Source organism: Clupea harengus, chromosome 21, assembly GCF_900700415.2.
Source record: "Clupea harengus chromosome 21, Ch_v2.0.2, whole genome shotgun sequence".
NCBI lineage: Eukaryota > Metazoa > Chordata > Actinopteri > Clupeiformes > Clupeidae > Clupea > Clupea harengus.
The window spans coordinates 15,530,087-15,557,070 of NC_045172.1; the positions used below are offsets into that span (position 1 = coordinate 15,530,087).

The following is a 26,984-nucleotide window of genomic DNA, read 5'->3' on the forward strand; positions in this document are numbered from 1 at the left end:
AAGGAGTGAATAATATGTGCCACAAGTGACCCAAACCTTCTAAGGTTGTTGTTTGCCAGCCATCAACAGAACAGAAGACTAAAAAAACATTATTTGCAGGCGATTGGGAAGATGAGCGAAAACATTTGACAGGCTACGGAGGTCTGTGTTGAATAGGGGGGCGTGGCCGGAGCGGAGTTCAGCACAGACGTGACATTTTCTCAGTGGTTTTGTTTTCTAATTAATGCTTGTTCATCGTTGCGATCGTTGTTGTGTTTATAAGAAAGAAATACAGCCTTGCAGGACAAAATACAGTGGAATTTGGGCGATTTTGATGCACAAAATGATGTTTCCGTCTGAAAGTTGCAATTCTGTTTCAAACGGTACATTCTGCGAATTCCGTCCGTTTTCTGTTATCGCGGAAATGTTCTCCCCGCGTACCCCCTGAACCACTTTGCGTACCCCTGGGGGTACACGTACCCCAGTTTGGGAACCGATGCTCTAGAGGTTTTTTTCCCCCACGTCGGTCCACTTGTCATGCAGAGGTAGGCTTATGCATTTTCAGATTTAGCTGCTTCTACCTGAAATGTGTTTTAATCTTAGCCCCATTCTGCATAGACGAGCTGCATTACTGCTGTGTTTCACTGGGCTTTCTGTGATCTTTAGGAAGACAGACTATTGCTCTTTCGTTTATTACACAAAAGATGACTGTATCTGAGGAATGATGAAACTTCAGATTTTGCTGCACCGAATTTAGAAAGCAGTGAGGTACTGTATGAAAATCCCTCATACTTACTGTCTCCATCTATCTTTCTCTCTCTCTCTCTCTCTCTCTCTCTCTCTCTCTCTCTCTTTCTATATCTCTCTGCCTCAGTCTCTTACTGGGCTTTTTTGAGTACACAGGGACATATTTCAATGAAAAGCAGATCAGAAAGACTATCACGGCACGCCAGGAGAGGTGTCAGTTAGCATAGACTCAAAAAGGCCTGTTCAGCTGACACGGACTGCAAAAAGGGGACGAATGTGGACCCACACAGAAGCTGACACCTCTGGATCAGTGGCGACACGCCCCGGGCCGGAACCGACAGACACGGCGTAAGCTCTCCGGGCCTCCGGCCCTCTGGCAGGCTGGCGGAGCGCGGCGGCCGTGGCTCTGATTTACCATGACAAGTGCCGGGCTAAAAGCCGGACTAAGCTGCCACTGTGCCACGCTAGTGTCACATCAGAGCTGCGTCTCACTGGCTTTTCCCCTACCCCCGGTGGTGAAGAGTGTACTGTAGATCATGCAACCTGCTCCACCCAAAGAGACATACAAACACACTCTCTCTCTCACACACACACTCTCTCTCTCTCTCACACACACACATACACACACAAGGACACACACACTCTCTCTCTCACACACACACTCTCTCTCTCTCTCTCTCTCATACAAACACACACACACACACACACCCACACGGATATACACACACTCTCTCTCTCACACACACACACACAAGGACACACACACACTCTCTCTCACTCTCTCTCTCTCTCACACACACACACACACAGACAAGGACACACACACTCTCTCTCTCTCTCTCTCTCTCTCTCTCTCTCTCTCTCTCATACAAACACACCCACACGGATATACACACACTCTCTCTCTCACACACACACACACAAGGACACACACACACTCTCTCTCACGCTCTCTCTCTCACACACACACAGATATAACACTTACACATTCACATACACAAAAACACAAATATGCACATACAAACGCACACACACACACACACAAAGCCACACAAACGCAAACACACACACACACATGCATACAAACATGCACACACAAATGCACACACACACAAACACAATCACACACACACTTCTCTCTTCACTGACACCACCAAAGTGCCATTAACCGAAATACCTCAAGGATAAATACCCCACGGAATCAAAGTGCCGAGGCCTACCACCTACACCCTTCCGACTCGGGTCTCAAGTCCGGCATAAATGTCAGGGGTGGATTAGGGCCACCCCGGGTGCCAGGAAAGCCCAGGACGTAATGTCACTACATGGGCGCTGACAACTCGCCCCCCGAGCCCCTCGTTAAATAAAGATGTGCCCCCCTATTCCCTTCTATTTTTGGAACAGGCTCTGGCTCCGACGAAATGCTGGACAGACATGCTGTACCCATACCGCTAACGAGCTGGGGAGAGGGGCTTAATTAATGGGGTTGACGTTGGTTGTTAACTACAGTGAATTGGAATGTCCTGCCTTGTTTTGTTTAAGGGAAACATGATTTCATATTAAAGAAATGAACCTGAGGAAAGATTTGGTGTGTATATACTCACCAGAGTGTCGCTATTAGCTGCACATTTCTGCATTCTATTGTGAAATTGATCATCCAATCCAAAGTAAATGTTAACAAAGCATCATCCATCCATTGCTGCAGTACTAGCTGAGAATTCATCAGTCAATATGACGGAAAGAGTTTGGGAAGTTTCTCATGTCTCACCTCAGTTTTGTAGAATAATAGTGTCACTCTGACACATCGACACTGAACACAGTATAACCACTCTCATCTAATTTGGCTGACACTGTGTTCCTCTTGCTACACCGGTAGAGCCACTGCTAGGGCAAGGTGCTAACAACACCATGATCACGGGTCCGATACCTTAGGAGCACACATACTGGCGATATATAATGTATATCTGTACTGTGCTGTAAGTGGCTTTGGATAAAAGCAACTACAAAATGATGAATTATATAGGACTATACTGCCTAGCTGGTGTAGGTGCCGCGGTTTGAATGTGATAGCATGTTTGTTGCTGACATGACAGTTCTGCTCCTGTGGCTATTTTGCGCTCCATCAGATTTCATTACAGTGTTAATGGCAAAATAACAGCAACTCTTTTTATGGTTCAAAGACTCTGCAGGAAGACGTCGACATCCATTGACTAAATAGAAATTCGGACTGAAGCACACAGTCTCAGTGACACTGGTTATTTTGTGATCAGCGGCTAGTTCCTGTGTTGCATTAGCTCTTATTCAAATTTCAGTGTTTCATTTTCCCCTTGACGTAAGATTTCCTGTATACAGTTACAGGGTTCAGAGATTTAAGTATGGATGACATCTAGAGAAACTACGGATGCACATATCCACTGAGCCTTATCTGACCTCACTTCAGTACATATAAAGCTGTGGTCTATCAGTTTGTCTTATTCACTATAGACATCACGGGTCACATCTCTGAGTTCAAATCTATACGAGGATACAACTATAGCTATAGAAGTATTGTAAAGAAAACAACAACAGGCATTCAGGGTGTCTTTACTGTAAATGTCAGTCAAAATGTGCATTTTTGTGGTCCTTTTGTGAAAAAAGTACAACTTCACATTGCAACAATAATCCCTGGCCTTTGAATTACCACATAGTGCATGACGTGAGATGTTATCCTTCCCAAATGGGCTCCGTAATCCAGAGTGAGAGAGCTTTTCCATTTCTTAATCCATTGAAAATAAAGTTCATGAGATGGAGCTGGAAACACGATCCAATGTTTAGAGGTAATTTGATCTGTTTGTCTTTGATGAATATCTTTCTTTTCCTCTTCTAGATCTCCACAGTTACTATACTAGTGAGACTCCTTTAAACATATCTGACATGTCCTATTCTGCTTTTAACAATTTAAACTTTTAACAATCCTATTAGACAAACAGCATGTGCCACGATAAATATTATTGTGAATGTGAAAGCTTTTACGATTCCTGTGCAGTTTCACTAAAAACATGGCGATAATTTACATTCCTACCAAACTGTTATGAGCCACAGCTGTGTTACATGTATCCGTGTAGCAGAGGCATGGAACCATGTTTCCCTAGTTAATTTGGAAAAGCAGTGCTTCCCCTTTATGTGGACTATGGTAAGAGCTCATTTCCTGTACAGGGTTTGCCCAGCGTGCAAATGGGTGTGTATATATGCAAGCACATTTCCCACAGGGACCTTTCTCATTCGACCTTTTAAATGATTCGCCATTTTCGGTCTCATGTTTGTGTCACCCCTTCCAAGTGGAGCAACCACCTGTGCAAATACCCACGTCCTAAGCACGGCCTGTGCTCAAGCTCCGGTTAGTTTTACAGAAAGGTGTGGACGTTCTGTCTAGAGCCTATTAAAGCGGTTTGATGGAATCCAGACCTGCTCTCTTTGGAACCTGTCACGGTGCTCTAATTGAGCACATTCCGCCTGACATACATGAAATAAAAAGAAAGTTGCAAACTGGGGGCCATTTGTGTGACGCACACATAGATTGTGCTGTTATGACTGCAGACATGACATTTATCCCCAAAACAATAGCAGTTTCTTTTGAAATCATCTTTCAAGTTACACAGATGCAGTACTGCTAATGTCACAAATGTAAAAATACTGAAATACTGTAAAAATAAAGCATTTAAAGAACATAAAATGCTCCAAGATGAAACTGTAATGTACATGTTACCAGACTATAAACACCATGTTGCAAGAGTACTCTGGCCTGCAACACTGTTTTGCTCAGCATGAGCCTACTAGCTGGGTGGTGCTAAATCTTGCATGTTACTCATGGGTTTTACTGAGCTGGTGGGGGTGGATTTGAGGGCGAGGAGGATTTGTCCTGTCAAATGAATTCTTCCTGATTCTCGCAGCTCCTAGCGCTTCCTACCAGGCATCATTTCATGACTGAGGCTTTATGGAGTCACAGATCTGATCTAGGTCAATTATTATAAAACAACAATTAATCAGGCCAATCTCAAACTGGCAGCAAATAATGATTTAAAATGCTTTGTTTTTAACTATCCTAGTGCTTAGACACTTTTGGCAAACTGCTGTGTACAGAAACCATTTTGAAATGGCTGATTTTTATATCACCTATTACCAAAAGAAACTGAAGACGGCGTATAAGTCGACGTTACGGTGTCAGTTTAAGGCCAAATGTACTAAGAGAGACAGTAAACCCACTGTGTTTTATGACAGATTGTGCTTCACTGCATGGTCGATTTAGTGGGCTATCCGCTACGAAGGAACCTGGGAATCACCTCAGGCATACCGTGCTTAATTGGAGGGTGACGGCGGCAATATGTACACTTCGCACACGCCTGTCTCCCTTGGCCTGTAGGTAATTGTGTGGGCATGGAGCACAATGGCAGACCATGGAAAAAGTGAGTGACTGAGAATGTTGCACAACCCAACACCTGCAACATCTGAAAAGTGCACGGGGGGTGATAAGTCGCTAATATCTTTGGAAAAAGCCGCACAGCTGCCGGGTTCACACCTACTTTGACAGCATGTGTTTTGCGACGGCAGACTGAACTGTCTTCTTTATATAGGGGCTATTAAGGTTGGATAAGGTGGCTCATATATAGATTTAGACTCTTGGTTACTGGATTCAATGCTCTCAATGTGCCACATAAGACATGTGTTAGTTGTTAAACTGAAGCATGAATGTAGACAGAAGTCATGTTTTCTTTCGTCCAGTTAATAAATTACCTCATAGCTGAAGGTCTGGGGCATCGTTTCATGTGAATACTGCTAACAAGACATCTGTGTTATGTAATATTACAAGCTGTACAAGAGACAATATATTTAATATGTTCATCTTTCCCTCTTGTTATTGTTTAAATGGAATGGCATGTTGAATAGTAAGAAAGCCAAAGGGGAACATTTTTAGGATTAGGCTACATAAATTGATGTATCATTGTTAGGATTGTATGATTATTATTATTTGTATTATTATTCCCTATGCATCTGACCCCATCACTACCTCAAAAACATTGGATATACAATATAGAATGGGTAAAATGCATACAATGTATGAGAAGCTAGTCCTATGAGGGTTGAGTGGTCATATAGTTTCTGTGACATCCATTAAACTGAATTCATTGGTGAAACCTTACATTTGTCTTCCTTTTACCACTACGTCTGTTCCTACAGTAGCACTCCTGAGCAGAAGGAACCATGCATCAAAGTCCCCCAAAAGTAGGAAACAGCCCCTTTTGTCTCACCCGAAGCACTTAAGGTCCCTGGCGATAGTCTAGTAAATCATAAAAACTCCCTTTGTAACATCAAAAGAGGAATTCAGTAGTGAAAAAAAAGGTTTTAGTGGATCTGGTCATTGATGTAAACCATGGCACCAAGACAACAGAATGTGTCAGGATTTATATTCAGCTTTGCATCGCTGCATAACGGAGAGGCGTACAGATCACATTCAATAACACCTGCAGGGATTTATTTGCCCTGCCAAGTCTGTCTCTAATTAGGCTATGACAATGCAAAACTTTAAAGAGAAAAGACATTTATCAGAGCAATGTGTTTTCACACAAATTCATTCAGAAGGAAATAAACCATGCAGTATATCTTATCAATGCCTCTCAGCATCAGTAAAATGAAAATGACAAACCGCCTCAGTATAAAATGACAAATATAAACCAGAAAACCACACTGACTGATTTATTTGATGCCATTCCATTTAGCAGCTTTAGCAGATACGCTATCCAACTTAAGCTATTTAGGAGGTGTGAGGAGAAACACACTTGGGTGAAGAACTCTGTAAAAGGCAGCAACTGTTTCGTTCTGATGGAAGATATTCGCCACAAATTCTCCATTCCGTGCCCTGCGAACACCTGTGCAGCACCAAGACAACACGGCCGCAGTTTGTTCTATCACTGCCAACCTGCCAACGCACTAATAAACTACACAGAAAAGGTCACGTCCCGGCTGGAGGTGTCAGGCCTAAAACACAGGTTTGATTAAAAGCCTTGTGTTAAAACCCAGCCGTGGGCTGCCACAAGCCACGCCCTTGGATTCTCCTCTGTGTGATGGAAAGCATTAAGCCAACAAGGGGCCGTAAAAAGACATTCCATCATGGTCACTTTGCGTGGCAATTTTTATCAGGCTTTGCTCCCTCTCCACCCCCCGCCCCCCCTTCCCCTTCCCCACCTCCCCATGTCACGCTCTCTCTTTCTCTTTCTCTCTTTTGGTCACTCTCCCACTCTCAGCCTCTTACAAACTACCTTTTTCTTTCTCTCTAACTCACTCTATTCCTCAACATTAAGAGGCACATAGGCTGCCACATAAAAATCTAATTTAGAGGCTGTGGTTGAAAGCCATGAAAATATTAAGACCATATTAGCCAAAATCCTAAAAATGGAGAAGCCAATGTACATACGTCCATAAATCAGTGTTGCTTGAGGATTCCTAAAATACTATGGGATGTCCAATGAACGATCAATTTGGAGACGTTTCACTTTCTTTGTTGGGGTAGACGTCTGACATCCAGACAGCCTAGTGTATTTCTGCACTGTGACTGGGTATAACATGTTTGTGTACAACAGCGCGCAAAACAGAAGATTAAAAAGGATGATATTGATCCTGGAGGTGTAGCACCACATAGTCAATAAACATCAAATACATTTGATGATTTAATTGTCTAGTCAAGTAGATGAAAGCATGAAACTGAAAATGATAGGTACTTAATAGGAAATGATTCCCTCATTCCCAGATAATGGGAATATAGTGTATACAAGGATGCATAGGGATGGATCATATAGGAGTGGGCGATATACCGGTTTGATAGTAAAAACCGGTATTGTGCCACGCCATGATATGGATTTTGCAATACCGTGGATACCGCGATTTATTCATAATTCATAATTCATAAATTCTAATTTGGCATTCATATTGTTTTGTTCCAAATTTCAACTGTGATAGTACTAAGTAGCTACATCTTTTTTTTATTTTAATCTAACCTTTCTTGGTTCTTACGAAAAAAACAATGTATGTTAATATGTTGACCTATTTTTATGAGCAGACGGCGCATGCATTTGTTGCGTGCATTAGTGCTAGCAACAAACAAGTTTCAAAATCTCCGACCTCGACCAAATAAGAATAATAGACAGTTGTGTCGCCAGGTTGTTTTAGCCAAAGGTGTAAGCACCAGCAACCTGCTAAATCACCATTCAATTGGCAGCTTGCACATTGTCTACTGGTTGTTGATCATATTTCATATCATGATTCTTAACCCACATAGGTAAGGTACATACAGTTGGCAGCTGCTAGCTTGTGATGAACTCGTGGTAATGTGTGAATATGAACTCTTCCATACGAAGTTGCACAGGCACCCTGTGGGTTTCTACCTTTTCCCATAATAATTTTATGATTAAATCGAGGAGACTATAACATCAGCTAGATAACTAGCTATCATTTCATGCAAATGTAACTCTTCCATTTAAATCGTTTATGCTAAGGTTATTAAAAGTGTCCTTATGTCGCTACACGATGGTAGTCCTTTGGGGGATAGTAGTCCCTCACATTGCGCATGCTCAGACACAAACGGTTTACGGCATAAGGCTCAACATCAACATCAACATATCTGGCTTGTCTTAACGCATAATGTAGGTTTATTTAACGTAATATTTAATAATGTTGTAAACGGTTTAAACGTCAACATATGGGGCTTGTCTTAACGCATAATGTGGGTATATTTAATGTTATATTTAATTATGTTGTAAACGGCTAACAGCATAAGGCTCTACGTCAACATATGAAACGAAACTGGGGAGAGACTTTTTGATCCTCCACCTCATCTGTTTTGTCCACTGTGACATCTTCTTTGTTTTTAAATAAATGGTCATGTTTTCAAAAAACTGGCTTTCGTCGCTTTTCTCCATGATTGAAAACGGATCTGTCGTTGTAACGCATGCGCGCGCGGCTTCGCTGTCGACAGCAGTCGTGTCGCAAAATGACGCATGCGCAATGTGAGGGACTACTATTCCCCAAAGGACTACCATCGTGTAGCGACACCTTAGCTAGCACAGCAATTCGACAACCATAACCAGGAAACACAACTTTAGCTGCAAAGTTTAATTTCTCAAAATCAGCTCAGCATTAAAAAGCAGTCTTGGGTTCAAAGTGATTACAACCACTTGTGTGATGTTAAATGGCTTCACATAAATATAAACAATCCTAAGAGAAGTAATGGGAAATCGACAAAGGGCTCACTCTGATATCAATGTAATGTTAGCGAATATTGCTCATGCTAATATTTAGTGTCCGCTCTTCGTCCTAAGCCAAATCTATTCTTGAGGTTCCAACATTTTTCAAAAGCAATTTGGCTTTGAATGTGAGTATTCGATCGAGTTATCTTCTGTCCTGTCGTTTGAAGCATACCTTTTAGCTCCGGCATTGGTCTCCCATTATTTAACATTTCACGTTTCAATTGAAAGTCCAGTTTCAGGCTCTCGCGCACGGCCCCTTCATTGAGACAGAGGTACTGTTTGCCTCCTCAGTGCTTTTTCACTGCTATGCGGGTTTATGTCAGATCAGCAAGACTAAATAGGTTCTACACCTATTCTATGGATAGATTTTTACTTTTCATGATGACATATTTTGCCTTAACTAATGTCATTTAGCTAAGAAGGGCTATTATAATGTGATTCAGATTTTTTTCCTCATATATCGTGATATCATATCGATATCGTCTGGACAGTGGAAAATATCGTGATATGAATTTTAGCTCATATCGCCCACCCCTAGGATCATATATACATATGTGTCATATAAGGCCTTGTACCTGAAAGTATAGCTAATATATGTCAGGTACTGATTTTCTTTCAAAATGATCTACTATCTGTGGGTGTTAATCATGTTGTTCATTGGTAGCGCACTGGCACACAGATCAAAGGGAACACTTTGACACCGAAACTAAAGATCAAATCCCGTGAAATGAAGATACACACATTGCACTCTGTCACCTGAGTGCTAGAGGTAAAACATATTCATAACATAGCATCCACAAGCCATTAGAATATCAAAGCGTGCGGAGTGCCAGGATGAAGCCCAAACCATCAGGTGGTCTACGCCTCAGGCAGACAAAAGACCAGACTAGCAAAGAGATGAATGATGTTGACTTGAGAATGACTGCGATATGTTCATTAGTAGCACTCTTGTTCTCTGTAGGTTTTTTATCATTCATGAGTATCATTTGTATTTCATTTCAACGCAACCTCATTTGAAGAATCTTAGCTATAGGTATTGAAACACCTAATCTCAGCTAAGGTCTGCTTGTATGGGCAACTCGTTTTGTTATCATTTTCAAATTCATGTTGTTTATTGTTACACTGAAAATGGTAATCTTTTCAAAACATGTTTACTTCCAACTTACCTTCGCCACTCTGTTTGCCACCTCTCGACCAACCATGAGCCCCTGAACAAACGTCCGGGCTGCAATGAAGGCCCTCGTGACCTGGGCCTTGAGCTTCCGAGGCACGTCGCCGAAGGGCTTGAGCTGGTCGGTGTACTTGCTGATGCACTCCAGGTAGTCGTCGGTGAAGGTGTACTGCGAGTTGAGCAGCTGGAACATGCGCTCGAGCAGCCGCGACCAGAAGTCGTTGAGCATCTCCTGCAGGTTGACATTGCCGCCCGTGTAGTAGCGCTTCAGCTCCGTGAACAGGTCCTGGAAGACCTCCGAGTTCTGCGTGTACAGTTTGCCGTATGTCCGCACGAACATGTCGTTCAGTGACCTCTGTGAGTTATCCAGCAACTCCAGGAAGAATTCTGAAAACACAGAGAGAGAGAGAGAGGTATGAGGAGATGTCAGATGGAGGGATATGTGAGAGTGTCAACATGCTGCCAGATGCACTTGTGCTTTTCCACCCTTTAATTGCACCTCTGTCATTATTTGAAAACCTGAAACATTAAATCCAAAGCACAAAACTAATAGCGTAACTACAATCTGCTTTTACTCAAAACTGCAGTGCACTGCACGCCATGACACATTTTCCTTCCCTCACTCCAGCCTGGTCCAGATATCATATTCTGTGTGGCAACAACGAGAGGTGCAGAAGGACTTCCAACCAGCCCTGCCATATGGCATTCGAATTAGAGGTCTGCGTCTAAACTTAAATGATGAGAGTTAAGATTTATGTAAGGTCACTGCTGTGACCGTCTGGCCAGGCAGACACTTGCTGTCTCTCGTCTCTTATCCTCTGGATTTCACCGTCCAAGTGTTTCTGCCCCCGGGGTTGGGTAACTTTACACCCCTGAGCGCCAGCGTTACTCACCACATTTCAAACGAGGCACTTCAGAAAGAAAGACAGTGTGGCTTCAACCTCTGCGCGCGTCGGCACTTGAAAATGACCTTAGCCCTAGCTGCTCTTTATGCACCTGAAACAAACACACACTGCGAAAATATGCATATCCCAGACACGGCAGAGGGAGGGAGAGACCATTACGCGTGGGACGTCCTTCCAAAGGCCATGAATAATTGAAAATAATCTAAATAATGGTCCACAACCGTCACCGTCATTAAATATTAATGCAAAGCGTTTCTTGGTCCTGGGCAAAATAAAACAAGGTTTCAGATTTTTTGACACCATTAAAATGGCTGTTGCCCTCAACTGTGTTTTTCTCCAGTCAGTCCAATAATGGGCCTTAAATAACAACGTGATTGGAAAAAATAAAGAAATGCATCATCTAACGTCACCGGAGTTATAACAAGCAATATATAATTTGCTCTCAAAATGTTCCTCATCTTCTTTGTTTTCATACAAATACGACCTTGTGTGTCATACACAAACAAGCACACACACACACACACAAACACACACACACACACACACACAAACACACAATACTCATCTGATAACTGCTGCATGTGTGACTGTGTGCTGATGACAGCACTTCACTTTGTTTACACGCCTCACAGTAATCAGCCACTAAGTGCTTCTGAGAAGGCCACAGCATCACCCAACATTTGAACTCAACAACAAAAGCTTTTTTTTTTTATCCTCCTTTTTTTCCCCTCCCTTTCCCCTTGACAATTTGTTAGTTATACTCGCTGTCACCCGAAGAGCAGAGATGAGGGGGGGGGGGGGGGGGGGACATGAGCTTCATGGAGACATGAATGCAGGAAGTTCCTCTTTTATTTTGCACAGAAAAAGCTCACCAGACTAGTCATACAACAACGAAAGGAAAAACAGAAGTCTAACGGAGGTCTCTTAAGTGGCAAGCGCCTGAAGGAAAGGAAGACAACAGGTGTACCATGGCCTGAGCGGAATTTTCATTTCACAATGACGTGATTTAGTGTGATAGTGTTTCACAGGAAAAACAAAGTTAATTCGTACACATTATCTTTTGCATTTTTACTTGCTGAAGGCTATTACACAGTCGACTTAAGCCCAAGTTTGTCCTTTAATTTGGGAAAGAAACCTTCTCCTTCAAGGTGGATCTGATAGTGGGGGGGAAAACAAGCCATTTGAGTAATTGCTCTGTGCAGGTTCCTTTTTCCAGCTATCATTTCACAAAAAGCTGCCTCTCAGGCACTTATCAAGGCAATATCAAATGGGTTGTATTAATCTTCAGATGCCTTTGTAAGTGCTCATTAGTGGAGAGCAATACCTCCGACATTACATTAGTACAAGGGGTTACTCTCTCTCTCTTCCTCCCTCTCTCTCTCTCTCTTTCTTTCTTTTTTTCTCTCCCCCTTTCTCTCTCTCTCTCTCTCTCTCTCTCTCTGGGAGTCTGTGTCACTGTCCTCTGTCCTCTGTGAAACAGGACCACTCCTCTCTGAAGCAGTGACTCTAATCTTCACGGGTATATCAAGGCTTCTCATTAAGAACAACCCAGTCCCCACTCACTCCATTTTCAAAGCTCTCAACTGACCCACCATTTCCTTCTTGTACTTCCTAAAAGCTCTGACAAGCTCTGGCTAGTTGGCATTCAAAAAATAGTCATTTTACCTCGTCCTGCACCTGGGATATGCATATTGATGTACTCCTTTTTGGATGGCTGGTTAGGACACAGTCATCCTGCAGGATTCTCTGTGTGTGAAGTACTTCAACTGTAGGGGAATCAGCTGCAGGGCTATTGGTACAGTCACCCTAGCACTCAGAAACGGGCTGATGGCTCACACACACACACAGTAATGTCTTTCCCAGCTATTTAGCCCATTACCCATGACACATCAAATGATTCCATAGAACAAGATCAGAAAACACAGCGACTTCACTGTGAAGCTAAAACACACAAATCTCAGGTTGAGAATAAGGGCCTGGATATGCGTCGACTCTTCAGCTTCAAAAAGCGAAACCAAAATAGCCCCAAAATGAATCCGCTCAAGGCATAGAGGCAAATCCATCATTTGCTAAAGTGGTTGTGACTTTTCACCAGTGAACACCATGGGTCAGCACATGGAAATTGCAAAAGACTGAGGGCGTGCTTGACAATGTGGGCCGGGGTGGATATCCTCAGCTGCAGTAATTAATTGAGCTCTGCATAGGCTAATTGAGTGCGGGGAAATAATTTGAAAGGCCATTACCTACATGTCACAAGTAATCAAATCACCCCTTTTTATCTCGCAGGTCTGGTCAAAGTTATAATCAGAGGCTTTGCGGCTGAGGAGGAATGTGTGTGATGATACTGCAAAGTGAGTATGCCAGCCTGTGTAATTGCGAAACATTGTTCCTCTTCACTCATATGCAATGTGAAGCCCCATTAGGTCCAGATGCATCAGTGTGGTTGGTGGGAAATATGGCCGTCACAATATCATTCAGCGCACTGCTCGCCAGATAAATGCCGGTGTTAAAACAATTATCCTTTTGTAACAGCATCGACTGAATGGATGTGCATTTCTTTCCCAGGCCCCCTGTCTTTGCAGTGACGATCAACCAATGAGACACTGTTTCGCTGGTGGGTTCCTGTCTAACTTCCATCCACTTCAAACCGAGTGTCAACTGTCAATACTCAGAGCGTTATTCATTATGAGCGAAACAACAGCCTCGTCCATAAACGCAAACCACAAGCGTTCCCATGGCACTGTTCTCCTCCTAACTGTTCCACTCCTCCTCCTAATGACTCTATAAACGTCCTGCGGCCGACTCCTCCGCTGCCTCCGCCACCTCCACCACCACTGCCCGCCACCATCCGCCACAGAGGCTGTAAACCTGTGTGGAGGCTGCTGTGACGTGGGGCCTGATCTCCATCCGGTGTGTTTGTGTGTGTGTGTTTGTCTGAGTGTGTGCGTGTGAGAGAAAGAGTGTGTGTGTGTGTGTGTGTGTCTGAGTGTGTGTGTGTGAAAGAAAGAGAGTGTGTGTGTGTGTCTGAGTGTGTGTGTGTGTGTGAAAGAAAGAGTGTGTGTGTGTGTGTGTGGTTGTGTGTGTGTGGTCGGCTGAAGGACAGAGCCGCTCATAAAATCAGCTGACTGTGGTTATCGATTAGCCCATCAAACAAAGCCAACCATTATCATGATTGATGACATCTGGCACCCGCGCTGCTTAAGGGAGATAACTGCTTGGTGTGAAGCTACTTCAGTGGACCTGCTTCTGGAATGTTTGTGTTGGAAAAGCTCATGTGTGTCAAAGGTGCAGCAGAATCTTTTTTTTTTTTTTTATATTTTTTTCTTTATTTTTCACTTCTGGAATTTTTGTTCTTGTAAGTATGCATTTTTTATCAGTATTGATCTCTCACTTCAATATCTGGCTGCCAGTATAACTGTATTTCATCAGGTCCCATCCAACGTCTCTGTTAAAGTGCTTCTGTTGGCTGAGAATCGATGGTGCCCGATTTCAAGAGAGCCCGAGGAACATGATGGAGGCCTTGCGGTGACAATTCTGCTTGGGCCTGCGTCATGTCAGAGAGAGACTCCTGAAACACGCTGCACTGGTCTTGTTTTACATGCGGTTTCTCCACAGAGAGAGAGTGAAAGGGAAGTGGAAGGAAGTTTTTAAGTGAAAATATCTTCACGGTTAATGCTGAAGTGTCAACTTGAACATATCAAATGTCTCACTGTGACAAAAAATCTCAGGCCGTCAGGAAAACCGTCCATTTATACCACACACTGCTTCATGTGGACTAGAGCTTTTTTCAAGATTTGCATGCACTCACGTCAAACATGATGGTGTCTTTGCTACAGGTCTTCCAATGGTTTATATATAGACTACACTTTACAGTGTTTAAACATTATCAGCAGGGTGCAGGGAAGGGACGCAGCTTAGATCCCGGGTGTCCAAGCCAACCCTCTGTCCTGGCCGAAACGCCACAGAGCAAAGCACGTCGGTATGGTATTCAGAGCACATACTCAATGCTCACACAGGCTTACATTTAGACTTCAGTTATCTTTATTGAGTTAAGTTACTGTTAATAAATGCACACATTCAGGGCTACATGGACATTTCATACACATGGACAAATGGCCGTAATGAATATCTAGACATTATGGAGCATTTAACAGACAGTGCAAACCTAACTTATTTTTATCCATTGCAACAAAAAGAAAGGAAGATGTAAATCTTGACAACATAAATTGCTCATATGTCAGGTCAAGGTCTCCTTTTACCATAATTTCCTTTTCTATTCTCTCTCTATCCAAGACACACAGTCCCATTCCGAATTAAATTAGGCCATTCTTAGCCAAAAGAGATACGACCAAATTATGTCTGAGTCAAATGACTGTCATTCAAATTAATAATTAAAGGCAATTTTTGTAAAACGATGACTTCTTTCCTGTAACGCAATGAATTTGTTTCACCGCTGCAAGGAATGACTGTTCATATGACCCTACTTTCTACTTGGTTAAACCGACCCTCAAGGTTTGTTACATTTGAACCGTGCTATTCCTCGGTTGCAGGGGATTTTGGACGAGTCTCCCTAGAGACTCAGCGAAACATCTGACTACCTATACAGCCCTCCCCCAAGATACAAGCAAGTCTCACACCCTAAAGTGTCTGTCAGGGACTACAAAGAAGCACCTCAAGTGCACGGGGTACCTTTTCAAGTTTAAAGCAATCTGCAAAGAGAGAGAGCAAGCCACTTGCCACTCGCTGCACAGCAAGAATGACAAGCCGCTCTTAAGTGCTTTTAGCGTTATCAAAAGCCCACTCACACCTTAAATCTAATAATCAAACCGATGTCAGCCATGAAAGCACGCAATGATACCAGGTCCTTGTCAGTCCCTGTGTTGTCTGCCAGAGCCATTGAGAAAGACAGAGAGAGAGAACAGACTGTGGGGTAATCAGTGAAGACAAACTGTAACGGTGACAGTTGCCTGTTGTGCTCGCGGGGCAAAGAGTCTGCCACATTATCATAAGTAGATTAGTTTGGGGACTGATGAATGGCCCAATAGTAAGACCATGGACCATGTTTCAAAGGCAGCTGTCGAGACTATACAGTTTTCATATCACGATGTTTGAATGGTTTTCTTTTTTTTTAAACAGTGTTCCATGGACTTCTGATCTTGCAGGTAACTTGTACAGTCTACCCAAGGCGCATTTTTGAATTAAGCAAATGGACAAACTCCTTTTCTGCTCTATACCACATCATGTAGAGTCGTTTCTACTCACACTGAAAAATGCATCTGAACATTTCTAAAATTCCCTGAGGATAGGACTACCACTCTTTCAGTCATACCTTTCGGACCCTTCACTTAGACTAGTATAAAGTTTCATTTTATTCAACAGAATGCAGCCAAACCCCCCCTCTTACAAGTAGATTGTATCAAGCAAATACTAAAAGCATTTCTTGAATCTCTGCCACACATTAATTCTACGGGTAGGTTTTTATTATTTTCTGTGGTTGTTCTGAGTGAAATTCCAATGAAAGAGTCACGGAGTCCGTCATGCCCCCCCCCCCCCCGCCCCCGCCCCCCCCAACCCCCACCCACCCCCGCCTCCTCCTTCTGTTCGTTAATTGCCGGCTCTCACAAAGAAATCCCAACCTGCATTCAGTCTCATTAAACTAACACAGCCCCTGAGCTGGGACAACGTGCCTCTCCCTGTGCTCTGAGACCGAGGTTTTGATTCATTTTTCTCAGAGTGTGTGTGTGTGTGTGTGTGTGTGTGTGTGTGTGTGTGTGTGTGTGTGTGTGTCTGTTTGTTTCTGATTCATTACCTGTGAAAAAGATGACAACTGTGTGTGTATGTGTGTATGAGTGGGAGAGAGAGAGAGTACAACTCTCGTGCCAATTATGCTAATTTAGTTTGTCTCGTTATGGATGCTAGCTTGTGTGGATTTTAAGGGGAGGGTGGTCGGCCTTGGGAGAGCCACAAAAGCAAAGTGTTTGTCACATGACACGTTGTTGGGGATGGTTAACTACATCTGGATGAGTTGACAACCTGTCTGCTCTTAAGAACGATTCCCCTGGTGAGGGCCTCACTGCATCATGGCCACTGATGCAGATGTTCCATCAGTAACTGCCAACATTTACTGTGCAATTACACATCTGATGATTGTTTAACATTCTAAACAATTACTACATCCTTGTTCTTTCCATGCTTTCATTCATTCATTCGTTCATCCGTTCATTCGTTTGTTCGTTCATTCGTTCGTTCATTCAGTTCTTTATATCATGAAGTAGTACCAGAAGACAAGCACTTTACTCAAATCTAGCAGCACTGACTCTGACATTCAGCAAAGAGGTTATCGAAGAAAAGAGGCAGCTAATAACAAAAAATGAGCCAGACTTCGGGAGCTGACAGGGACTTACTTGACAGATGACTCCAGTCTCTTTGTTTGGCCTCCATGCTGCTCTCGCAAGGTGCCAGGAAGTGACTGATGAGTTACCATTTCATAATCAAAGTGTCAGCGTATACCACGCAATTAACTTACGGAGGAGTGGGACAAAATTTAACTACATGCTAATGTGACGTGAATCCTTTATCTTTGATAAGGTCAAGCAATTAGCATCATTGATATGTGGGATAATTATTTTACATCTGGGTTTACACATGAAGTCCCAAATTCTAAAAGAAATGAATAATATAACATACAATTTCATACACTATCTCCTTCGGCCATCCATGGTACCTCTTTCGCTCTTGAATATTTAAAGTGGCTAAAGACTATTTTTAACAACAAACCTTGGGTTTTGGAAGGCAATGAATAAGGCACAGCTAATCTATATTCATTAACTGGAGAGACGGGTACAAAAAGTGAGCTGAATGAATATCTAGGCCTCGGACGTGTTGCTCAAGGCTTTGATCCATCTCCAGCATTCCGCAACGATGACACTGCAATTTTTGATGACACCCCATGAATGTTATCCATCCATCCCCAGCAAAGCACAACCACAGTGCCGCTCGGCTTAGAAAATATCCCTAACGCAAAAATCAGGGAACCGAATCTCAGTTATGGCTGACAGCAACAATATGGGGGTCACATCATTTGGGAGCTCCATTGTAACACGGTGGGCAGAGCGGTGGATAATTTTCACACAGCCCATCCATCGTCGGCCTGGCACTTCATTTATAACATCTTTAAAATTAGAGGTGGAGCAGCCTCACCGATTTTACTGGGACCAATTGTTTTCTGACCGCCCGTTGAATCTCGGTCGGTTTTTCCGCAGCCGGCCGCTGTTATGCAGAAGCGGGTGACAAACTGAATTAAGTGGGCAAACTGCGCGCCCACTTCCTGCGCGATAACAGCGGGGCTCCCCTTGATCACATTTTGTGTCTGGCAGAGGGGGTCAAATATTTGTTCAAAGGGATGTATTTCATTGTGCAGTCAGGAGTCAGTGGACCAGGGAGACTGGAGGTTTGAACGATAGCGCGGTTTAATTCAGCAGCCTTGTCTTTTTGCTTCCTGGGGGCAAAAACGGCGCAGATTTCAGAGCAGTCCTGCAGAGAATCAAAGGAAACCCACATACAACAGCCATTTTTTAATCAGTATTATTCATTATGGATTAAAAATAGCATTAAAAACCTTCATAGACGAGAGACTTTCCCTTGCTTGATAGCACTGCAATACAGAATCCACTGCGAACGAAAGCCACAGATGAAGATATTAACCCTCCTCAACCCCAGCTATGAATCATTTGACCCTCCGCCAGGCCTTCTGGAATTCCCATAGGGTGAAACCATTGACTCACTGGTCCGTCTCCTGGAAACCGAGTCGAGGTCCTGACTTCCTGTGGTCTGTCACAGCCTCGTTGGCACGTGGCACAAAGACAGAGGGGTGTTAGCATCCGTGTCCTGGCCCGGCTCCCAATCTGGCTCTCGGTCTGGCCATCTAATCAGTCCCTAGTTGGGCCAATTAAAAGTCGCTCCATAGCAATTGAGGGGAGGCGTGGGCATTCACATACGAAAACCCTGCCAAGTTGGTTGCAGCTCACCATTTTGGATTAAGCAGCAATGCCCACACACTAATGATTTTCTTTTTCTCCCCCCCCCTTTTTTCGAGGGATATCCAAAGCATGCAGCTCAGCTGTTCATACACCTCAACACCAGCAACATTCTGGACTTAAATGAGAAGCAATAGGAACAAAGAGGACACAGCAAGGAGGTTTTCCTTGTATGGTTCTGGTAATATGAGACACCGCTCGATTGTATGAAAACACTGATTCGTGCCAAAACCTCAGTTCAAAATTAAGGTCTGAATGAAAATATAATTAATAACATTTATTTATTGATTTATGTATAATTATCTCTCAGTATTTCTCATTCAAATATGCACTCAGAGTTTCTGCTAAATGCTCACCACCACACAGAAAGGAAAAACTATGCACAACACTATGCAATTACTACAATCCTTCAGAGGAAATCAGTGCTAGGAATACAGCATTATACTTTTTACACCCTGAGTGCAATAAACAGATTCTGTGTTTTTCTCCTTTGACTCCCTTTGCTGAGCAGCCCTCAAGTTCTCTTCAAACAGCTTCCTATGACAAGTAGCTGACATATTCACACAAACAAAATCGAAGCCTTTAAAATAGTTTCACATTTATTAGCACTCGGCTTCCTATGACAAGTAGCTAGCACATTCACACACATAGAAAGGAAGCCTTTAAAATAGTTGTCCATGTATTACACTTTATGTCAGACTTACATCTAATTACACAAATGGTGTTAAATATGTTAAATTAAAATTGAAAACTGGAAATAAGATGGGTTTAGACTTCTCTGCTGATACCTGTTCAACATGTTTTTTTTTTCATATTAGGCTGAAACTTCTGAATGTAAATACTGTTTCAATTTGTTCACTGTGAACACAGAGAGCTTGTTTCATATTTGTTAGAGGCTCACTAGAAGAGCAGCATTCCCAGTACCCCACTAAACCACTTCAGGATGCTTTTCCCACAGGCTGAATGGACGACGGCATTTGCATGAGGACCCTTGACTGTCTCCGCACATCCGAGCGGCAACAAAAAAATGGACGCGCGATTCTTCCCGACCAAACGGGTCTGAGGGGCTTGTGCTAGAGTGGGGAGACGCCAGGGGGATTCAGGACTGGAAGGTTATTTTCCCCGACCGCCTGCCAGCCCTCCTTAGTCCAAAGACGCTGCTGCGACTGGGGTGGTGGGGGGGCTGGTTGGGTGGGGGGAGTGGGGGGGCACACTGGGGTGCCTCCAGCTGTGTGGAGCCCATCTGGTCTCCTCTCAGTTACTTTAATTACCTGTGCTTATTTTCCTCGGCACCGTGTTGCCACCGCCGCCTCTCCATGGACCCTCTCGTCTCGTCTCCTCTCCTCTCCTCTCCTTTCCTCTCCTCTCCTCTCCTCTCCTTTCCTCTCCTCTCCTCTCCTTTCATCTCCTCTCCTCTCCCTTCTTCTCCTTTCCTTTCCTTTCCTCTCCTCTCCTCTCCTCTGATTATCATAAACAGATCAGGCAAACTGTTGAAGCCTGAGCAGCCGAGCAGACCAAACGCAGATTAATATTTCACTGTGTTCTTAATGCGCCTGCTTTTTTTACACCGACGCAGGAGCAGACACAATCACTCACTGTCACAGGCTCTTAAATTAGTTGGCATGCTGGAGGTATCCCCAGAGAGCAATGCCAACCGGTTCAGCTTGGACCAGTTCCAGGACTCAGAACGGGACCAGTGGGCCTTTAAAATAACTCTTTTTTTTGTCGTTTAGCAGGAGCCTGTCTTACATGGGATTTTCACTCCCTGTAAAAAAAATGTGTGTTAAAGTGCACGGGGCAGAATTCTTCACCTAATTTGGGAAACACAAATGGCAGAAAAAAAGATCTTAGATTTGAATAAGGAAACATTATATGGCCTCAGAGAGACAGGGAGAGAGAGAGAGAGAGAGAGAGAGAGAGAGAGAGAGAGGGAGAGACCATCTTCGTACATCATGGAGACATGATCTTGGCTTTGACATACTTTCTCCAGTGTCTGTCTGGTTGACTAAACATGATCCCCATGTTTTCACAGTGTGTCTCAAGGTATTTTTAGTATTCCTCTAAATATTCACCGACATACATGAATGTAGTTTGTTTATAGGCCTCTACTTGGGCCACAAGGCTTTACCCCCCTAACTCACTGTTTATGTAACATGAAGAAGATACAGACTGAAGGCAGGACGGCAAAACAAATGGGACATACCATGAGTAAAGATTCTATACCATGCAATTGCACGTCTTGTATGCAAAGCAAGCAACTTGTTAAAATACAACACATATACATATTTCCATTAATCTCCCAATTGAAAGAGGGCTCATTGAAGTTGACCCAAGGCGCTGAGCAGTTTAAGGTGATAATGAATAAGGAATGGCTCATCACCCTAACGGTACTGGAAGGCTATAAAAAGAGACGTGAATACATAATTAAATTAAGCATCCACTCTTGTTAAGCCTCATCTATCACACCATTCTTTCATTGAAGCTTCTCTCTGTTTTAGGTCCTTCTCACATACCCGAGAGTGGCGTGGTCCACATCTCAACACCCCCCTCCTTCCTTGTTCTCAAGAGGCAGGCTGATTTGTGTGCGAGTGCGTGTGTATGTGTGAGGGTGTGAGAGTGTGTGTGTGTGTGTGAGAGAGTGTGTGTGTGTGTGTGTGTGTGTGTGGTCGGACTCCTGTGTTTATCTGATAATGAAGATGAGCAGGCTTGCCAGCCCCTCTTCCACTTGGCCTCTGATCCATCTCCAGTTGGGCCGGTTCTGGGCTCACTCAGGCAGGAAGAGAGCCCAGTCCAGCAACAAGCCAAAAGAAGCAGACTGCCAGGCCTGGGGCTTATCAGCGCAGCAGGGTTTTGGTGGGGGGTGGGGAGGGTGGGGTGGTTTGTGAGCATCACTGGGTCTGCTGCTATGGAGAAACCCAGTGGTATTGCTTAAACCTACCCTGTCAATCACCGGATGCATTATCACAAATGAGGCAGTCACAGCTGCTGATGAGGAGGTATAAAGCAGCACTGTGTTTTTAAGAGTTATCATCAGACAAACGATACGACTCTGAGCGTCATAGCCTCATCGCTATCATACTCAACTACCATGCAGAGAGTCCCATTCATGTGCTCCAAACAACCTCATGGGTGGATACACAGGGAGCAGTTAACTCAGACATGAAGTTGTAGAGTTCCTGTTGGAGGGCTGGTGGCACACAGCGCGTACAATGCCTGGAATTGGAGTTCAATTCAATTCAATTCAATTCAATTCAATTCACTTTTATTTATATAGCACCAAAAAAATGTAATTGTCTCAAGGCGAGCCTGAACCCCCCTGGAACAAGCACAAAGGCGACAGCGGAAAGGAAAAACTCCCTCTTAACAGAAAGAAACCCTGAGTAGAACCTTGGCTCATAAGGGGGGGGGGGGTTAAGGGAGAATAAAAGGAAGGGCATTTGAGTATTGTAGAACAGCTTAGTGGGTATACAGTGTGCTCCTATAGTTACTATTACAAGGTGAGTGGCCAGAGCTCGGCTGCCTAATATGTTGTATATGTACTTATTAGTTATGGTGATGAGGAATATTTTCACAGCCATCGGTATTAGTGGGCAAAGGTCACACTATAAGAGAGAGAGAGAAAACAGATAAAGAGTTACATTTTGACAATTAACAGTAGGTAATATGTCCACTTTATCAGCATTAATGCCTTGAAGAGAGAGAAGCTCATTGCCATGACGTGGGATTTTTATTTGTGTTTAGTTTTGTTGAGTTATGTTTAGTTATGGTTGGCTGACATGGCGCATGAGAGTTTTTACTTATACAAGGACAGCGAGGGTGGCAGGATACAACAACAGTGCACAACTGGCTGGTGACAGCCACAACACGCGCCACACACTGTACCCGGGATCTGTAAAGGCCCTCCTACACAGTACAACCAAAGCGCTGTCTGTAGCCCACTGCTGCTAAACACAACAACATGGCTGACAAGATGAATGAAGTATGTTGCGACAGGTGCCGGGTTTTGATGCATTATTCATGACTATAGGATGCACTTAAGCGAAATGTCTTTAGTCTTAATTTAAAGATGGAAAGGGTGTCCACTTCTTGCATGGAGGCAGGGAAGATTATTCCACAGGAGGGGGGCTCGATAGCAGAAGGTTCTGCCTCCTATTGTGCTTTTTGATATTCTTGGAATTATAAGGAGACCTACACTCTGGGAACGAAGTGGTCTTGATGGGTATTTGGGGACAACTAATTCCTTGAGGTAATTTGGAGCTAAACTGTTTAGAGCTTTGTATGTTAGAAGCAGTACTTCGAAATCAATTCTACTTTTGACAGGGAGCCGGTGCAGAGAGGCAGGTACTGGTGAGGTATGTTCATATTTTTGTGTTCTTGTAAGTGTGCAAGCAGCAGCGTTCTGTATTAGTTGAAGGCTCTTTATTCAGTTGTTGCTACATCCGTACAGAAGAGCTTTGCAGAAATCGAGTCGCAACGTGATAAAAGCGTGGATTCGTTTCCCGCATCTTGGAGAGATTTTCAAAGATGTTTCAAGCTCTCTAAATATGATTTCGATGATGAAGCGTTGATGAAAACACACTGGCTGAAACGACTGAACTGTTCATATGACAAACTGGTTTTAGATGTAGTTCCAAAACCAGTTTGTCTTGACTTCATCTGCTATTTGTTTTTCAATGCCACTTAACATTAAATGCTGGGGATTGTACCTCTAGCCACAGGCTCAAATATCTGTAGCCTACTTAAAATGTCATTGATATGTGAATATTGTTAGCTGCCAAACGCTACTGCATTCTGCCTCTGGTAATCTGGATAGCAACTCTTCAAACCTAATGAATCACCTGTGACTCAGCCGCCTAATAAATCAAGTCTGTGCATGCGTTCCACTGCAGAGCACAGAAATCGATAAGGCCTCAAAACTCGAACATGAGGTATTGAACATGCTGTTTAGTGTCATTCGAAAAGGCACATTTACAGCCAGATGCATTCTCATTACTCGCACTGCAGCCATATTATAAGTAGACGGACCATGTCTGAACAGGGACACTCTCAGTGAAAATACAGTAATGCTTTACCTGAACCTTCTGTTATCAGACTAACATAACCATGACAAACATATGCTTTATGTCAAATGTTCTTTAGTGATTTAATGGTGTTATATGTTATATACCATATAACACCATTAAATCATTAAAAGTTATATCCTATAATGTTGGATGGCAGCTCTCATAAAATATTAAGCGATGACTGCTTCTGAACATTTCATAATATCCCTTCAAATACTGCTTAGGTAAAAAAGGTTTCACTGGTAAATTACTTAATCTGTACTTTGACTGTGAAATCCAAAAAACACGAACATTGAAACTGACAAATGACCTCACCCCCCCTCTGATCAACAGTGTTAAACTCATCCTGTCTATAACTAAGATCTTCACAACCCTCCAAAGGACGATCCAGAGCACTTCCTTTTAAAGGCAGCACAGACAGCTTTAATTTCCATGAGTAATCTACCATTAGTAGCACAGGGAGAATATACAGTATTCATAAAAATATAAAAGGTCTCTCCCAGATACTCCCGGCAATGAGGGGAACAGGTTATACTGAATGTACTGTGCTGTGAGTTCCTTTCTAATCTTTTTTTTACTAACCTCAGGTGATTGTCCTCATTTTTTAAAAGATGAAAAAATAATTGACCTTGAAAAATTAATTACTTGTGCACTCGCGCTGCTTTCCGGGAGGGCCGGAGTGAAGCGAATTACAGGAGGAGACATTTTTCACTCCTTTATCAGCCTTCATTTCTCAGATAAATTTCCTTCTTATGCAGAGAGTGAGAGAAAGAAGGAGAGAGGGAGAGAGACAGACAGAGGGAGAGAGAGAGACAGAGAGAGAGAGACAGAGAGAGAGAGAGAGAGAGAGACAGTGGACAAACAAGGTGTGATGTTTCACTTATCAACGATTTTCTCCAGGCCTCTGACTCCATATGAAAATCCAGCCCTGCATCCCGCTGACTTAAGGAGCCACAGAGTCAATTACATTGGTTACAGTTGAAATACTCATCTATAATTTGAGTCAATTACATTGGTTATAGTTGAAATACTCATCTATAATTAAGATCATTATGGCCGTTTAGGAATGGAACGTATAGGATGCTACCTATCATGGTCACAGCTGGAATCAGATTTATTTCTCTCATGGTTCTTAGGTGGAGCGACACAAAGCAGTCTAAGCCCACCTTGGTGCAATCATACAGATGTTACTATGGTCTACATTCATGTATATCTGATCTAAGCTCACCTTTGTGCAATCATACAGATGTTACTATGTTACTACATTCATGTATATGTGATGTGAACGTTAGTCTTGCAATCTTAATTCTCACTGACAAGTGCATGTTGACTATCTGCTTTACCCAGAGCTAAGCTTTTCGAACAGACTGTACAGTTAATGTGGCACTGAAAAGGAGAATCCCACCATGTCTGTCATGGACAAAATAACATTCACTGCTAAAAGCATTTAATAGCACCTGACATAACCACACAGCACAAAGCCAGCTATAAAATACTGCATGACGCAGATACCACACTGATGATAACTTAAGCCTTTGGTAATGACCGCATTATAGGGCAATTTTCCCGTGATAATTGATTGTTTACCCTCCTTGATGAAACGCTTCGGGCACATTGGAGCTGGCTGTGTCACTCACAGCTTGAAATTAGTCTGACGTCTCAATGATGGCACATGCATCACAGGCAGACCTTGAGCTGCTCCCGCCTGCTCTCGTTAACTATCATTTGCATGGTTCCTTTCGAATCGAATTGGGACTGGTGCTGTCAGAGCTAGCATGTTTTAAACTTAGAACTGTAGAACAGAAAACAGTTATCATTGTTATCATTTCAGATATTATTACATTATGCTTTTCATGTGAGAGCAGGGGAGTGAAGAGAGTAGCATTTCATAGGAATACTGCATAAAGTGAAAGCATATCACCACTACTCCCATAACATCCCCCTCGCCCACGCCCTCTAAAACTTGCATTAGAGGTTTTAACGTCCCTAACTGCGATGGCACATCATCTGTTCCCTAGTTTTAAATACTCTCTGCTAAACATAAGCAGTCTTGGTCGAGATTTGCTGTTCAATCACAAGCAAAATGTCTCTGTGTGTGTGTGTGTGTGTGTGTGTGTGTGTGTGTGTGTGTGTGTGTGTGTGTGTGTGTGTGTGTGTGTGTGTGTGTGTGTGTGTGTGTGTGTAGACTTGCTCTAACCCGTGGCAAATTGTAAATATCCTCTTATGTCAGCAAACATCTGTTCCTCGCTGAGCATGTTCATGAAACAGGAAAAGCCACACTGCAGCTTGAAGTATCCCCTAATGCTTGCTGTTGCCACTATACTACCTCTGAGTTACTATGTTAATATCAGATATTCTGGATTAAAGGATAAAGCACAATGTTTTCATTGTGCCTTTAATCATATCATTTTATTTCACTGCATGCAAGGTCTCAACAACCAGTAACAGTGGAATGACAGTTTAATGGTCCCTGGCAAAGCTCTCAAAGATGCCTGATGACAGCATTTAATAAACCAGATAATTATTTGTGAGCAATGATCCCATCAAGGACTAAAAGACACATCAACATGTTGAGAGAACATTGAGCAGACCCAAAGCAGTTAATTGCCATCTAATGTTAAACTCCATCATGTTTGTCCCTGACTCTCACTCTAGCAGACAAATATGTTAACCATTAGCATAGTTGCTGTTAACCTCAAATTATCTGCCACAGTAGTTTTTAAAAGCCTATGAAATCCATGTTGATCCACACACTTACCAATCTGGCTTAAACTTCACTCTGGGTGAAGAAAACATCCTGAGGGGACTGT

The 26,984-nt window shown here is 43.1% G+C and overlaps 1 protein-coding gene across 2 annotated transcripts in view; it reads right to left on the minus strand.

The window, feature by feature from the left end:
* The window catches only part of gpc6a (glypican 6a), a 153,034-nt gene that overhangs the window by 85,725 nt on the left and 40,325 nt on the right, over positions 1-26,984 (minus strand). For both annotated transcript variants that reach the window (XM_012840813.2, XM_012840812.2), the window contains exon 3: positions 10,166-10,557. In XM_012840813.2, the coding sequence (XP_012696267.1) occupies positions 10,166-10,557 (392 nt within the window). The remainder of the gene's footprint in view (positions 1-10,165; positions 10,558-26,984) is intronic.